The 15,972-nt window shown below is 34.9% G+C and overlaps 1 protein-coding gene across 1 annotated transcript; it reads left to right on the forward strand.

The window, feature by feature from the left end:
• Nucleotides 1-980: 980 nt before the first annotated feature.
• On the forward strand, nucleotides 981-1,730 carry LOC106754438. The gene has a single exon (XM_014636453.1). The coding sequence runs from the start codon at nucleotides 981-983 to the stop codon at nucleotides 1,728-1,730; it is 750 nt and encodes a 249-aa protein (XP_014491939.1).
• Nucleotides 1,731-15,972: the final 14,242 nt, after the last annotated feature.

Raw genomic sequence — 15,972 nt, forward strand, 5'->3', positions numbered from 1 at the left:
AGGTGTATCAGATGATAGAGTAAAGCTTAGCTGGTTCCCGTTCTCATTGGGAGGCAATGCTAAGACGTGGCTTAATTCTTTCCCTGCAGGAACATTCACTACTTGGGAGACTGTGGCTACAAAATTTGTCAAGAAATATTTTCCACAATCCAAAATTACACAGGGAAGGTTGGAAATTTCATCATTCAAACAGGCATGAAAGAGACTATCCGGCAAGCATGGGATAGGTTTAAAAGCTTATTGAGGAAGACCTCAGTCCATGGGTTTGATAAGACAACCATAGTTCTTGCATTCCTTGGAGGGTTAAACATGCAATCAAAGATGATGTTAAATGTTGCATCTGTAGGGGATATCAAAATGAAAACCGAGGATGAGGCTTATGAGTTGATTGAAAGTATGACAGATAATGAAGAAATACAGAGTGAAAGTGTTGATATTGTTCAGAAAATTCCGGAATCACAGGATTATAATTCTATGATGGAGCAGAACAAGATAATTGCTCAACAACTGGAGATAATTTTTCAAAAATTATCTGTCTTGCCATAGGAGATGATAATAGTTTCAAGGAGTTCAGAGCAGTCTCAATTCATGCCAATACAGATGAGTGTAGATTCTGAAGAGATTTTTCAGAAAGTTGTGAATAATAGTGTGTTATATGTTGACCGAGTGGAGGAAGGGGAGGCACGTGAAATGATTACCAGAAGTTGGAGAGTATTAGAGAAGAGAAAAGTTGAAAAAAGAGAGTGTTGAAAAAAAGAGTGAGCAAGAGGGAGATGGAGAGAGAGAAAAAAATATGATGAATAAAAAATTTGAGGGTGATAATCGAGAAGAGGAAGTTGAAAAATTGAAAGAAAGAGAGTATGTTAAACTGAAAATCGAGAAGAGGAAGTTGAAAAATTGAAAGAAAGAGAGTATGTTAAACCTTTGCCGTATACAAAAACATACTCAAGAAAGGAAAAAAGAAGCAGTTCGAGCGTTTCATGGAGATTTTTAAGAAACTGGAAATAACTATACCATTTTCTGAAGCACTTCAGCAAATGCTATCATATGCTAAATTTCTAAAGGAACTTCTCATGAAAAAAAGGAAGTATGTTGAGAAGGAAACTATTGAAGCGCAAGGAAATTGTAGTGCAGTCATACAAAGGAAATTACCTCCTAAGCTGCAAGATCCAGGGAGTTTCACCATTCCATGCACCATTGGAGAGTTAGAAGTGGGCAAAGCTCTGATTGATCTGGGAGGAAGCATTAATCTAATGTCTCTTTCTATGTTCAAAAAGATTAGAGGATTAGAACTAAAGCCAACAAGGATGACTCTTCAATTAACAGATAAATCTCTTAAATACCCATATGGAGTGGCTGAAGATGTGATAGTTAAGGTTGATAAATTTTTATTCCCGGTAGATTTCGTTGTTATGGAAATGAAAGAGAATGGAGATGGACCTTTGATTCTTGGTAGACCTTTCATGAAGACAGCTAGGATTTTAATTGATGTGGAGAATGGTAAGCTGAAGGTCAGAGTACAGGATGAAGAGGTAAATTTTGATGTCTTCCAAGCAATGTCATATCCCAGAGATAAAAACTCATGCTTCCAAATAGACATTGTGGAAGAACTTTGTATGCTGCAAGATAAGAGAATACGAATTGCATCTGCATTGGAAAGGTCTCTCATTAATGAATGGGAAGATTTGCATGAAGAAGAAGATACAATGATTGAAGAATGTGTCCGTTAATTGGAGGTGACAAAAGAAATCTCAACAGAAGAGGCCAGTTTTGAAAGAATTGATCCCAAAGAGAAAGTGAAAGAAAATAAGCTTGAATTGAAGGAATTACCACCACATTTGAAGTATGTATTTTTGGAAGCTGATGGAGGAAAGCCGATCATTATTAGTAATTCATTATCTCCAAAAGAAGAAGAAAAGTTGGTGGAAGTTCTAAAAGCAAATAAGGGTGCTATAGGCTGGTCAATTGCAGATCTCAAAGGAATAAGGCCTACATACTATATGCACAGGATCCTTATGGAGAGTGATTATAGACCAGTGGCTCAATTACAAAGAAGATTAAATCTAGTTATGAAGGAAGTCGTGAGAAAGGAGGTGCTGAAGTTACTAGAAGCAGGAATCATATACCCAATCTCTGATAGTAAATGGGTGAGCCCAGTTTAAGTGGTGCCAAAGAAAGGAGGAATGATAGTGATTCATAATGAAAAAAATGAACTAATCCCTACACGAACAGTTACTGGGTGGCGGATGTGTATCGATTACAGAAAGTTGAATACAACTTCCAGAAAGGATCACTTTCCTTTACCTTTTATGGATCAGATGCTAGAAAGATTAACTGGACAAGCATATCATTGTTTCCTTGATTGTTATTCTAGATATAATCAAATTGTGGTGGATCCTGAAGATCAAGAGAAAACAACTTTTACCTGTCCTTTTGGATATTCGCCTACAGAAAAATGCCATTTGGATTATGTAAAGCACTTGCTACATTTCAAAGGTGTATGTAAGAAGTCTTTGTAGAATTTATGGAGAAAAGCATAGAAGTCTTCATGGATGATTTTTCAGTATTTGGAGATTCTTTTTAGAGATGCTTAATTAACTTAGATGCGGTTCTTAAAAAGTGTGTTCAAACGAATCTTGTTTTGAACTGGGAGAAATGCCATTTTATGGTTACTAAAGGAATTGTGTTGGGACACAAAATTTCATCTAAGGGAATTGAAGTTGACAAAGCAAAAGTGGAGGTTATTGAAAAGCTTCCACCATCATCAAATGTGAAAGGAATCTAGAGTTTCTTGGGCCATGCTCGTTTCTATTGTAGATATATTAAAGATTTTTCAAAGATTACTAAGCCATTGAGTAATCTACTAGTTAAGGATACACCATTTGAGATGAATTCTAAATGTTTGCAAGTTTTTTATGTCCTAAAGAAAAGTTTGATTTCTACTCCAGTAATTGTAGCTCTAGATTAGAATAAAGACTTTGAACTTATGTGTGATGCCAATGACTATGCTATAGGTGTTGTGCTGGGCCAAAGAAGACAAAAAGTATTTCATGTTATTTACTATTCTAGTAAAGTCTTAAATGAAGCCCAGTTGAATTATGCTACCACACAGAAAGAATTCTTAGCTATAGTTTATGCACCGGAGAAATTTAGATCATATCTCATTGTATCTAAAGTATTTATACGGATCATGCAGCTATAAAGTATTTATTACAAAGCCAGAGTCAAAGCCACGGTTAATCAGGTGGGTGCTTTTGTTACAAGAGTTTGACATAGAGATTCGTGATAAAAAGGGAAGTGAAAATTTAATTGTGGATTGTTAACGGATTGGCAAGCGTACCAAATCGTATCAAGTAATACTAAATGGTAAGTCCAAGTATCGTTTTCCCAAGAGACTCGAAAGGCCTTATCGTTCACGTGAATTAAAATCGTAAGACTTGAAAATAAAAATGAATAAATAAAAAGTGAGAATAAAATATGAACATGCAAAAGAGATTGATTCAATTGACAAGAAGAAAACAATGGATGATTGGAGTTGTTGGGGGTTTACAATTTCATCTTATCCGCTCTCTTTTATTTACTCCTCTTGAATTATTAGCTTGATTAATTAATTGTCATGCAACTTTCTTAGCCTACCCTTAACCCAATTCCTCGGTGAAAAGAGCCTATTACTAATTACTAGCTTGCTATCCCTAGCCTCCCCTAGCAATTAATAAAGCATTATAGAGCAGAAGTTAAAAGCAATTGATCGTCCTACCCCTATCCCTAGGTGGTATTGCTTAATCAAGGAATTACTCACCAGTTCATGACATTATTGTAAGTCCCCGTATCAATAAAGACAAACAACAGTTATCGAATAAGTTAAACGATAAGCACAGATGAGAACCCAACAATTAATAATCAAAACATATGGAAACCATATAAATAAACAAGAGTTTCAAAAGATTACATTGTTTCCCCCAACAAAAATAGGGTTTAGTTCACCATTGACATGGTGAATCTAGATGAAAAATGGATGAAGAATGTAAAAGCAAACCCTAGAAAAGATGAAATGGAGCCTAAGCATCCAAGAGATCCTCTCCAGAGAGTGAAATTAGGTTTGGCCACCCCCTCCTGTCAAAAGAATGCATCTAAACTCGCGCTAGGGCTATTTATAACCAAGAAAAGTGACAAAATTAAAGCCCAGGCCCATCTGACAACCGCCCGGCGCCAAAAATGGCCGCTCGGCGGTTTGCCTCAAGGCGCAAAACCGCCCGGCGCTAAAAACAGCCGCCCGACGCTTCGATCAACAGCCCGGCGGTTTGGTCAACTTTTTCTGGTTGGCTGGTTGGCTTTTCTTGTTGACTAGTTGGCTTTTCTGCATTCTGGTTGACTTTTCTGCACTGCAACCGTTTGATCTTCAACCTTTCTTTCCTTTTCTTGAGTCTAAGACCTTCATCTTTAACTCCATTCTTCACTTTCTCAAAAATGCTACAAAACAATGCAAAACAAGCATAATATCGCTAGAGTTCAAAGTTCCCCTGCTTGGTCTCATGAATAGGAGAAGCTCGCGAATTGTTGGTCGATTGCTGGAGCGATTCTCTTCGAGTTAGTAAGGTGCTCTGCCTTGTCTCGTGAATAGGAGAAGCTCGCGAATCGTTGGTCGATTGTCGGAGCAGTTCTCTTCGAGTTGGCTGAGTGTTCTTCATCTGGTTCGTTCGTCGAAGGAAGGTTTATTTTTATCAGTTCTTTTTTACTATCTATTGTAATCTGTGAAATATTTTTTAGTGGAACTATTAATCACTCTTTACAGTGATTAACGACTGAACGTAGATTCTGTTGAATCGAACCAGTATAAAAATTACTTGTGTGATTTTCTATTCCCTACACTATTTGTTGTTTGCGCATATCAACTGTTTGATAAATTTTCTGAAAGAAAATTGATTTTTGAAAAAGTACCAACTTATTTTAAAAAGTGACTGAACACGCTTTCCGCTTACTCTAAGTTTAATTCCGCTGCGTTATACTCTTCAAACCATACCCCGCTGGTACCAACAAAGGCATGGTTTAATAGTGATGTTTAAGACACATTTTAATTTCCTTGGAAAATGGTGCACATGGGACAAGAAGTCAACACATTGTGTGGCTTATTGAAGGTGGAATTTGAAGTTTGACTTGGGTGCTTGGGAACTCACGGCTAAGAGGTCTTTTTAGGCCATTTGCATTTTTAAAATTCATTTTGTGCATGACTTGGGTCACATGAATGTGTAGGGAAAAAGCATGTTTAATTATTCCTTTGTTTTGCATTAATTTGCATAGTAGGAATAATTGCTTTTTAGTTTCTCCAATTTAGTTTTGCATTTAAATTAATTTAACTTTGTTAGATAGTTGTTTGTAATAGTGTTGGTGTCTAGTATTTTATTTTATTTTGTCTTAATGTTGTCTTGTATTTGTGTTAGAGATAATTTAGTTGTCATGATAGCTTAAATTAACTCTGTTGGTCATTAGCCATATTGCATTGCTTCTTTGAGATTTCTGGACTGTATGTGTGATTATCACTCTGACTTGGTTAATATCAAATCTGTATTTGCACTTGCAATTGGGTATACACTTAGTCGCCCAGTTGGTGTTGAGTCTTCTCTTATTTGATGAAACTGCATGGTGTAAATTAGATTTGATGTTAACATTGCGTTCACTTAGTCCGCTTTTATGAAAACATAATTAGCTTGCGCTTAGTTGATTAATTGTGTTTGATTAGAGGTTTGAGTTGGCTTTATTTTGTTGATCTATGATAGGAAGCATTGTAATTAAATTAATGACCAACCGTTTTTATTCTGTCTTTGAAACCGTTTTTTAAAATCTGCGTTTAATTATTAGTTGCGTCTGCGTTTTGATTTTTTTTTATCCGTATTCACAAACTTTTCAACAACCCCCCCAACCTTCGTGTTTGACGTGGTTCTTGAACCACAAAATTGGTCCTTGAGAGACGACCTAGGAGTCATTCCTAGCTATACTGCATTTCTAAATTTCACATTAAATTTGTGTGGGTTGCGACAGCCCATCACACCCTTGGAAAAAAGAGTGTGATGGCTGTATGCTCTTTCCCTAGGCCGTGAGTCCTTAAATAGGGGTGGGGTCCACCCTAAAAAAAAACCTAGGTGAAGCCATGTGTCCTCCTACTAATTGGGCCCATCATATTTTTGTCAACATTGACCCAAATATGCAAAAGCGTAATTAAAAACATTTTAGTCTACAAAGTTACAATGTAATTAAAATTGAAAAGTCTATGTGTAGAGTTTTTAATTAATTTGCCTCCTTCCTAAAGCTCCAAAATGTATGTCCAAAATTTTCCTGCAATAATAATGCAATTAATTAGCTCAAAAAATTCAAATTAATTAAAATTAGAATTTCCGGTCAAATTAAGCACAATTATCAAAAACAGAAAAACACTGGACATTTAAGCACAATTCCCTGATTAAATTCGGTACAATAAGCTAAGTGAAATCAATAAAATATTGACTCATCAGTACTGATGTTGGTGGATCGATGAGGTTTAGGTCAGGCTCGTGACGTTAAACAAGCGCTTTTGGGAGCAAACCTAGGTTTTATTTTTTCTTTCTCTTGTACTTTGAAGTAGTAGTATAGGTTTTATTTTTGTCTATGCTTGGTTTGTACACTAATTCTGATGATGGTTCAATTTTATTGCATGATGAGTTATTTACTACTAATGATTGATTGTGGATGATGATTGAGAATGTGTGAACGCTGATATCCAGGTGAATGGTTCACTACTTATGTGAACAGATGAGTAAGTGGTTTGTGATTGTGATTTTGATGCTAAGCAGGATTCATGAAAGAGAAGTGAGAAAGCATGATTGTGTGAGGTATTGAGCTTCAAAGTTATTTACTACTAATGATTGATATTGACTTAATCTTGATAATTGATTGAATTGCATGCTTATGTAATATGATCAAGGCCATGCTTGGAAACCCTTACTTAGCCAAATTTTCACCCAAAGAATTTTAAATGATATACCCTTTTTGATGAAGAAGTGGAAAGCCAAGTTTTGTCTTGTTTGCTTGAGCACAAGCAAAGTTCTAAGTTTGGGGTTGTGATAACGGTCTAAAAATCGTTATTTTCATACTTAAATTTGATATAAAACACACCCTTTATGGGTTAGAATGAGCTTAAAATCTAGTAAAACACTTAGTTGAGTCTTGTGAGAGTCAAAAGTTGGTTTTAGAGATATTATGCTTGTTTTTACATTGTTTTACAGGGTTTTAAGATGAATTGAAGATGAAAGTGAAGTAAGGTGGACTTAGACCCATGAAAGAAGGAGAAAAATTATGAAAAGAAGGGTCAAGTGAACTGTTGAGCGCCAAAATGGACCGCTGAGCGTTCAAAGCGATTAAAGAGAAATCGCTTAGTGGCAAAACTGACCGTTGAGCGATCAAAGCGGCTAAAGGGAAACCGCTGAGCGGTGAACTTAGGCTCCTGAGCGGTTGTCTGTTTTTATTAGCTAGATTCTGTTATCTTTTTAGGCCTATATATATCCTAGTGCAAATCAAAACTAATTCTTTTGGCAGAGAGAAACGTCCAAAGCTATTCCACACACCTTGGAGGAGGTTCCTTGGATGCTTAGGCTCCAATCTACCAAGTTTAGGGTTATTTCTTCCATTCTTTCATTATATTTCATCTAGATTCACCATGATTATGGTGAACTAAACCCTAGGTTGTTGGGGAAAAATGTAATCTTTTGAAACTCTCATATATCAAAATTCTTATTTATTTAATATCACTACTACAAAACAGGCTTTTTAAGTGTGTGAATTTAAGTCTGTTTAGAAAAAAACAGACTTAAAAAATGTGCGGTGGCAGTTTTATAAATAAAAGTCATATTTTTACATCTGTTACTTTTCCAACAGACTTAAATTAGTAATTTTATATTTGTTACTTTTTTAACAGACTTAAACAACTATTTTTACATCAGTTACTTTTCTAACAGACTTAAAAATATATTATTTTTTACATCTCTTTACTTTTTTAACAGACTTGAAAATGTTTTTTAACCTACTCCAAGTTTCCCATTTTCACTTTGACTTGCTAATCCTGTAAAAAAATTTCATTCTTCAACCTTTTCACTACTCCATCTAACCTACGCAACCACCATCGACAACAATATTCTTCCGGCGACAACACCAGCGACAACAAGATTTTTCTGGCAACAAGCACAACAACAGGTACAATATTATGTTTTAAATGATAGGTTTTCCTAAGAAAATGAAATGGTGTATGTAGAAGATGAGTAGATATAAAATGCTTAGAGATATTGCAAGTCTGTTCTCCTCACCATTGTTGAGTTTCTGCAGTTTCTGCTATTTTAGAAAACGTAGAAGGAGTGTTTTTACAGTTTTAGAAAATACTGAGGTTGAGTATATTGGCCATGTCTGAGTGTTTAAACCTGTTACACATGGTTGCACAGCCAAAATCTTGGGAACCGCTGGCATGGTTGTTGAATAAGTTTGAAGAACAACTCTCGTAGCTTTGGCTGCTTGCTCTATCATTTCAATAAAAGAAAGTAGAAAGTAGAAACCACAAGAAAAAACTAAAACCACCTCTGGAATGAGTTTCAAACTAAATGAGAAGAGAAATCTCTTCTCCTAAAAAGGATTTAAATGGCCAAAACACAACATTTATGCTCAGTTGTCGCTGCCAATCCAAGTTTCCAATGTTTAAATCCCCAATGCTATAAATGAAAGTAAAATTCCTCCTCTACAAAGATGAGATTAGGTTTGGGCCTCACATTCCTCAGTAACATTTCACGCCCTTGCCAAAAGTAACAAACATTTTATGTCAAAGGAACAAACAAAAGCAAGTTCAAATTATATATCTTATGGTGAGATATCATTTAATTATTAAATTAATTATTTTGTGCACATGTTATATGATATGAATTTTCCTTTGTTTTATTGTAGTGCAATAAACAGATTAGTTCATGGGAATGTGGGTACTACGTGATGTATTGGATCAAAGCAATCATCCAGGCAGGAATTTATGATAGTTGGACAACGGTAAACACTTATAACTAATGCATGAGTTCTACGATTTTAGGTATGCCACTACATAATAACAATTTTTTTTAGGTGTTCAATGATCCATCACCAATATTGAAAGAGACCATTACCGAAATAACACATGAATGGGCAAGTTGTCTTCTACAACGTGGAGATTAGAGTTTGATTAGGTGTTGTTTAAGTTTTGATTTGGGTTATGTTTGTACTTAAAAAGTTTAAGTTAGACTTCTCTAAACTACAAGTTTTAAGTTAGACATTTTGTTTATTTTGATTTTGGAACTCTTTATTATGTATTAGACATGAACAATTGGAAATATATATTATGTTCTAGAAAATTTGTTGTATTTCAGGTTTTGGTTTAATGATTAAACAAATAAAATAAAATAAAAATATAGCAAATTTAAGTCTGTTATGGTCACAACAGACTTAGATTCGTGTACAAAGATCTAAGTCTGTTGGACAATAACAAACTTAAAATTTAAGTCTGTTGGTCAACAACAGACTTAAAATTTAAGTCTGTTGGTCAACAACAGACTTAAAATTTAAGTCTGTTGGTCAACAACAGACTTAAACTTTACGTCTGCCGAATCTAAGTCTGTTGTAAAACAGACTTAAAAAGCCCAAAATAACAGACTTAAAAAGCCTGTTTTGTAGTAGTGTATGCTTGCATATGCTTGATTTATCAATTGTTGGGTTCTTCACCTTTGCTTAATGCTTTTATCGTTTAACTCATTCGGTAAATGTTGTTTGTCTTTATTGATACGGGGACGTACAGTAATGTCATGAACTAGTGTTGAATTCCTTGATTATACTAATACCGCCAAGGGATAGGGGTAGGACGATCAATTGTATTTTGCTTCCGTTTATCATGCATTATTAATGACTAGAGGAGGCTAGGGATAGCAAGTCAGTAATTAGTAATAGGCTCTTTTCACCAAGGGATTGGGTTAAGGGTAGACTAAGAAAGTTTGCATGATAATATGATAAATATGCAAATTAAATAAGAAGAGTAGATATACGAGGGTGGATAAGATGAAATTGTAAACCCCAACAACTCCATTCATCCATAGTTTCTTTTAGCTAATTGAATAATTGCATTTGCATGTTTATTTTTGTTCTTTGCATACATACCTCAATTTAATTCTTTTTTTCAAGTCTTACACGATTTGTTTACATGAAAAGTAAGGCTTAAGAGCCCTTTGGGAAACGATACTTAGACTTACCCATTTATATTACTTGATAACGATTTGGTACACTTGCTAGGGACTGAACAATTTCTCATCCAAAGAAGTATCAACTTCAACTAAGACTAAAGAAAAGGAAGTAGAATAAAGATTCCTAAAGAACTTTCCTTATCTAACTCTTAGCATGATTCTCTTTACTTACTAATAATTACTTTGTTTTGTATAGGTCACTAAATAAAGGAAGGAACCATGCTTATACATTTAAGGAACTACAAACCAAGGAAGCCAAGAGGAAGCACATAGCAGTCGAGCGCTCAGCTCACACCAACCGCTTAGCGCTAGTGAGAAGCTCTTCTTCCTCCTTTAGCACATTTTTCATATGGAACATGTGGCCAGTTGGATGACTTCCTTTGCACGCTTCTTCTAGTTTACAGCACGTTTGTAATAAACACTTGGAGTAGCTTGCATTGCACGAATCATAAGTTCTTCTTCATCTATAAAAGTGAAGCTTGATACCTTGTAAATATAACTTGAGATGTTAATGAAATGCTGCAGAAATCCAGCCATTCTCTCGAGTTCAAACTTAGAGCCTCTTTAGCTTGCTCTTCCTCTAGCTCCTTTCCCTTTTGGAAAGCCATCTGAGTTAAAATTCTACCTCCACACCATATCCAAACACAGTCACGCATTTCCTCAAACACCTACCGTGCACCAGAACATTCATCATCTTCTCACAATTCGCTGCATCAATTTGTATCAAGGAGCACTTTGTCGTGATTGATGAAGCTGCTTCCATCATTTGGCATCTAGAGCCAGTGGATTTTGCGATGCTTCAAGAGCTAAGTGCTCTTTTCTTTCATTTCTCTATTTTTCGATCTTGTGTTGTTCATATATGTTACTGTTCCATTAATTTTGCTTTTGTTGTTGCGTCTTTGTGAATGTTTGATTCCATTCACCATTCTATACCATTTAATCATCATTTTAATCGGTCCAACTTGGTTGTTTGAATTCAATTCCAGCTTTCAATTTTAATTTCAAGTTTCTTTGCAGTTTTCCTCTGTTAAAGGTGCTTTGATTCTGTTCCAGCTTTCGTTTTTTTGTTTTGATTATGTCCAAAGCAATTGCTAGCTCTATGTTGATCCTATAAAGTAATGGAATTATGGCCAACTTTGATCATTTGAGCCAAAATCAATGAAAATTGTGTTTTTAGAAATTAGCACTGCACAAAAACTGAAGTTTCGGGTTTAAAGTGGTATAATATGATTTTAACCACAGTTCTGATGTTTTAAGTTGCAACTTATACGCATAAAAAAAAATCAAAATCAGTGGTTGAGTTCCTCATAATCGGTTGTTAAAATCTGCATCAAAACTTTGTTTCTGGTTTCATATGGTGCATTTTATAGTTGTCCAGATTTCTTGATTCTGAAGTTGTGAACAAGTGTAATTGATGTATATGGTCAGTTCTCAGATGATGATCAATCCTGTTATGTGCAAAATTACAAAATGAATGTTTGAGTTGAGTAGACAAAGTGATTTCTGCCACTATTTTATGTTTTCCAGCTTTGCACCGTGCTAAATTTCTTTGCGTGTATCATAGGACATCCAATACTCACTAGCTTGATTTTGTGAAGCTAGATTTAGAATTAGAACCTTTCTTAATCACTTGTTTAATCTACACAACTTTGCTTCCAGTAAAAATGTTTCAAAATGTTGTAGTTTTTACACGTTTTCTGCATAAATTGGCAACCAGTTCAGTGAATTAGCGTTTCTGTATCTTCCTGTGCATTTTCAATGGTTCTACAATTGTATTTGGTCTATTAAAATTTGTAGTTATTGTTCCTTTGGTCAAATTTACACCTGAATTTCAAAATCACTTTCCAACCATTGAAATTGCTTGTTTTATATAAGTGGACCAATGAGTTTCAGGTGTGGTCCTTATTCTTGCTGTTTGACAGTTTATACACCTTAAAAATATGCATACAAAGTTGCTCCAATCATCAATTTAGGTGTGTAAAAAATTGCCTCTAAAATCAACCATTTTGAGTGTTTTTTGTCAACATTCAGTTCTGCACATACCTTCAAACTGTTTTGGTGCATTTAATCAATTGTATAGGGATTGTAGCAAAAGCTTGGTGCCATTACTAATCAATCATACATCAAACTATCATTACACAAGATTGGAAAAAGCATTTGGACTAGTACAATCCAATTTCAAAAAAAATCACTACACCAAAACCAGTTTTTTGTGCCCTAAACATTGTTTTCTTTGAGGCCATTCATCAAACGGTTTTGCCAATTTTGTGAAATCAGTGAATTCAATGTAGTTGCAACATATTTTGATTTTCGTGGCTTTTGAATCTACTCTAGAGCATATCATATGTTCCTTTTGCATTCCATCCTGCCGTTCCATCTCTTAATTTCTTGATTTACTTTGTCTGGAAATTCTGCACACAAACTGTTTGCTGAAACGCCAAAGTCCAGTCAGGTTTGGAAAGAAAAACTGGTGTAGTAATGTGTTTGATGCTCACTTTTTGTTGCTTTGTTTGGCTGTTGTGAAGGTTCTAACAGTCTAGATTGCTTCTCCAAAGGGGTACCATATTAGGGAGTGGAAGACTTGTTAAATTGGCTACAAGCCTGGATTCCAAGAGCACATTCTTTTTGCTGTTCCAGCACCCATTTCAGCAGCAAAAACATATCAGATTTGGCATTGCACCAATCTGCAACTGCAGCCACACTTGCCTTTGTTCACTTGTACACACATTTTCGTGAATTTTTGATTCATTGTATCACGAAACATTTTAAGTTTATTTTGCTTTTACTTTTGCAACTTAAAGTGGCTTGGGAAAATGCTTTTCAAGTAATTCCAAGTTCACCATTGAACATTGTAATAGCTTAGTTTCCACCTTTTAGTGTGAAAGTGTGTCAAGGGGCTCAAAGTGTCACTTGCACTTTCACTTAGGACCGCATACCATTTTTCATTGGCATTGTTTACTTTACTTTGCTTGCTTGATTTTTTTTGTTTTAAGTCTCCATGATAAATAGGAGCGTGTTTCATTTAGATAAACCTTCATTTGGTTTCTAGGTGCATTTCATTTTGCACTCAAAAAGCTTTTGAAAGAACTCTAGCTAAGGAAGGACAAGGTTCTTAAGCTTGTCCATTTGTGACTCGCCTCTTCTTCCTGGGAGCTATTTGGTTCATTTTACCACTAGAATCTTTCTAGAAATCTTTCACAAAAAAATCTAAACACTTTGATGTCTTGTTATACTTCCTATACGTCTCTTTCATATAGGTACTCTCAGTCTTCTAATTTTTATCAGCCTATTAGCTTCAAAGAAATTAAAAGAAAACTTGATGAAGTTAGAAGAAGGACTTGTTCATTTTATGAATTTGATAGGATTGAGGATGACTTGTATAAACAAGCTAGGAAAAATATACCATAGCTTGGGAAATAGAAATTGATGACATGCATCCATTCATTGCTAGAAAAAGTAAACCTGTATCCTACTTCCATTCTAGCAATAGTGAATCTTATGTCCTTAGTCTCTAGACATCTAGAGTTGAAGTACATGCAAGAGAATGGTGGGATGAAAGACAATATCATGTTAGGATAGGTAGAAAGTCTCCCATTTGTGATTGGTATGAATTAAAATCTTGCATGAGAAAAGAATTTGTGCCTCCAACTATTAAGAGAAACCTATACAATTACTAAGAGATTACATTGAAGAGGGAAAAACGTTCCATGAAAGTTTAAATGACAATGGTTTCCTTATTAGAGCACTAGAATTTGAAATTAGCCTTAAGGAGTTAAGGGCTAAGAAATTAGAGTTGAAGGTTAAGAGACAGGATGAAGAGAAACGGAAAAAAGAGAGAGAAGAAAGAAGAGCGAAAGGAAGTAGAGAGACGAAAAAGAAAGAGAGAAGAAGAAGATAGAGAGAAGAAGAAGAGAGACAAGAAAGAAAGAGAAGAGAAGAGGAAAAGAAAATAGAAGAAGAAAAGAAGAAAGAAGAGGAAAATAAAGAGAAGGAGCTATTGCTACTGAAGGCAACTCCTACCCTTCCCATTACAATGGACCCTAAAAGGGAATGGTTCTAACTCTTTCCTTCTTTTCCAATTTTTGCGCACTTTTCCATCATCAATTTTTCTATTAAAACAATTGCCATTCCATATTTTTTCCAATCCTTTTCAAAATATGGCAATTCAAAACATTAGTTAATGTTACCCTTGTGTAAACAAGAAACTCAAGATAAAAATCAAATCACTTAAGCATATGGAATTCTCCAGTTGTCCAAGATTAAATTTCAGAAAATATTTTTCAAAAATACAAGACTTTTCTGTTGTCTTCTTATCTTTTCTTACATCTGCTTCATATTCATTTTTGCTATTTTTGTAGATATATCTTTGACCCAGGTGGAAAATAAACACCAAAGTTGTGCTTCTTCTTTCTTCCCGATTTGAGGACAAATTGTTTTTAAAGAGGGAGGGAATGATGACAACCCCTTTAGGGACTTCCAAGCCAAAGAAGTATCAACTTCAACTAAGTTGTGCAGGGTTAGAAACTGAAAAGGCAACTTCCAACTGCCAGTAAGAATCGATTATCAAAAGTGACAATCGATTATTTTATAGGTTATGTGTTTTGAAAAACGTGATAATCGATTATTGTCGAACCATGGACAATTATAACTTTTGGTGATAATTGATTATCCTGAGAGATAATTGATTATTGGCGATTTGAAGTGTTTTCTCGTTTTACACTTGACAATCAATTATCCTTCACCATAATTGATTATTGTTGCAACATAGCTATACTAAAAAGCAATTTTACAAGTCTTCTTATGATGTACAAGTGAAAGCAAAAGCCTAATACAAGGTTTTTTTTATAAAAATTCTTTAACAATGTAGGTAAATAATTCTTCAAGGCTTCAAATGCATTATCATCAAAATCTCTTCAAAGCATCAATGCTTCTCATTGGTAACACTTAGTGTCAGGGATGGACCTAAAGTTACCTCTAAGCGAACTTCTAAGACTTGATCATGTGCAGCACCATATAAAATGTTTTCTATAGATTAAAATCAGTGCTACTTTACATTAAATAAGCAAGATAGTTAAAACATAGTGTTTTCTACCAAATCGATCGTTGGTGAATACGACACTTGTTAGAATACATACTACCAAATGTACTTGCTCGTATACTTTTGGATGGCAACCCAACACACATTTTTGCTTTACTACAAAGAGGGATCCCTCTCTTTTAACTCGTTTTGATAAATCCTTAGAATTATTTTTTCTAATCTCTGATGGCATTCTTGTAACACGGAATTCTAAATCTACCATTACTACCCTTATTGCAACATTGAACAAAGCATTCTCTTTTAAGGGTTTGAGTTGTCTCCATTACTTCCTTGGTACAGAGGCAAATTGGCTACCTAATTGGTCCCTTATCTTTTGTAAACAAAATTTATTCATTGTATCTTGGTTAAAGCTCAAATGACAAGAGCTAAACCATAACCTTCACCAATGGTATATTGTCTTAAAGTCACTATTGATGCATCTATTGCCTTTCACAATTCTACTTAATATCATCAGATATTAGGATCTCTTCAATACCTCACCTTTACCAGGCTGGACATTACCTTCTCTATTAACAAGGTATGCCTATTCAAACACCTCAAACACAAAACCGAACAATGGTCAAAAGAATTTCACTACATTGTTGGTACAACAACCTATGACATATG

This window comes from Vigna radiata, unplaced genomic scaffold, assembly GCF_000741045.1.
Source record: "Vigna radiata var. radiata cultivar VC1973A unplaced genomic scaffold, Vradiata_ver6 scaffold_212, whole genome shotgun sequence".
NCBI lineage: Eukaryota > Viridiplantae > Streptophyta > Magnoliopsida > Fabales > Fabaceae > Vigna > Vigna radiata.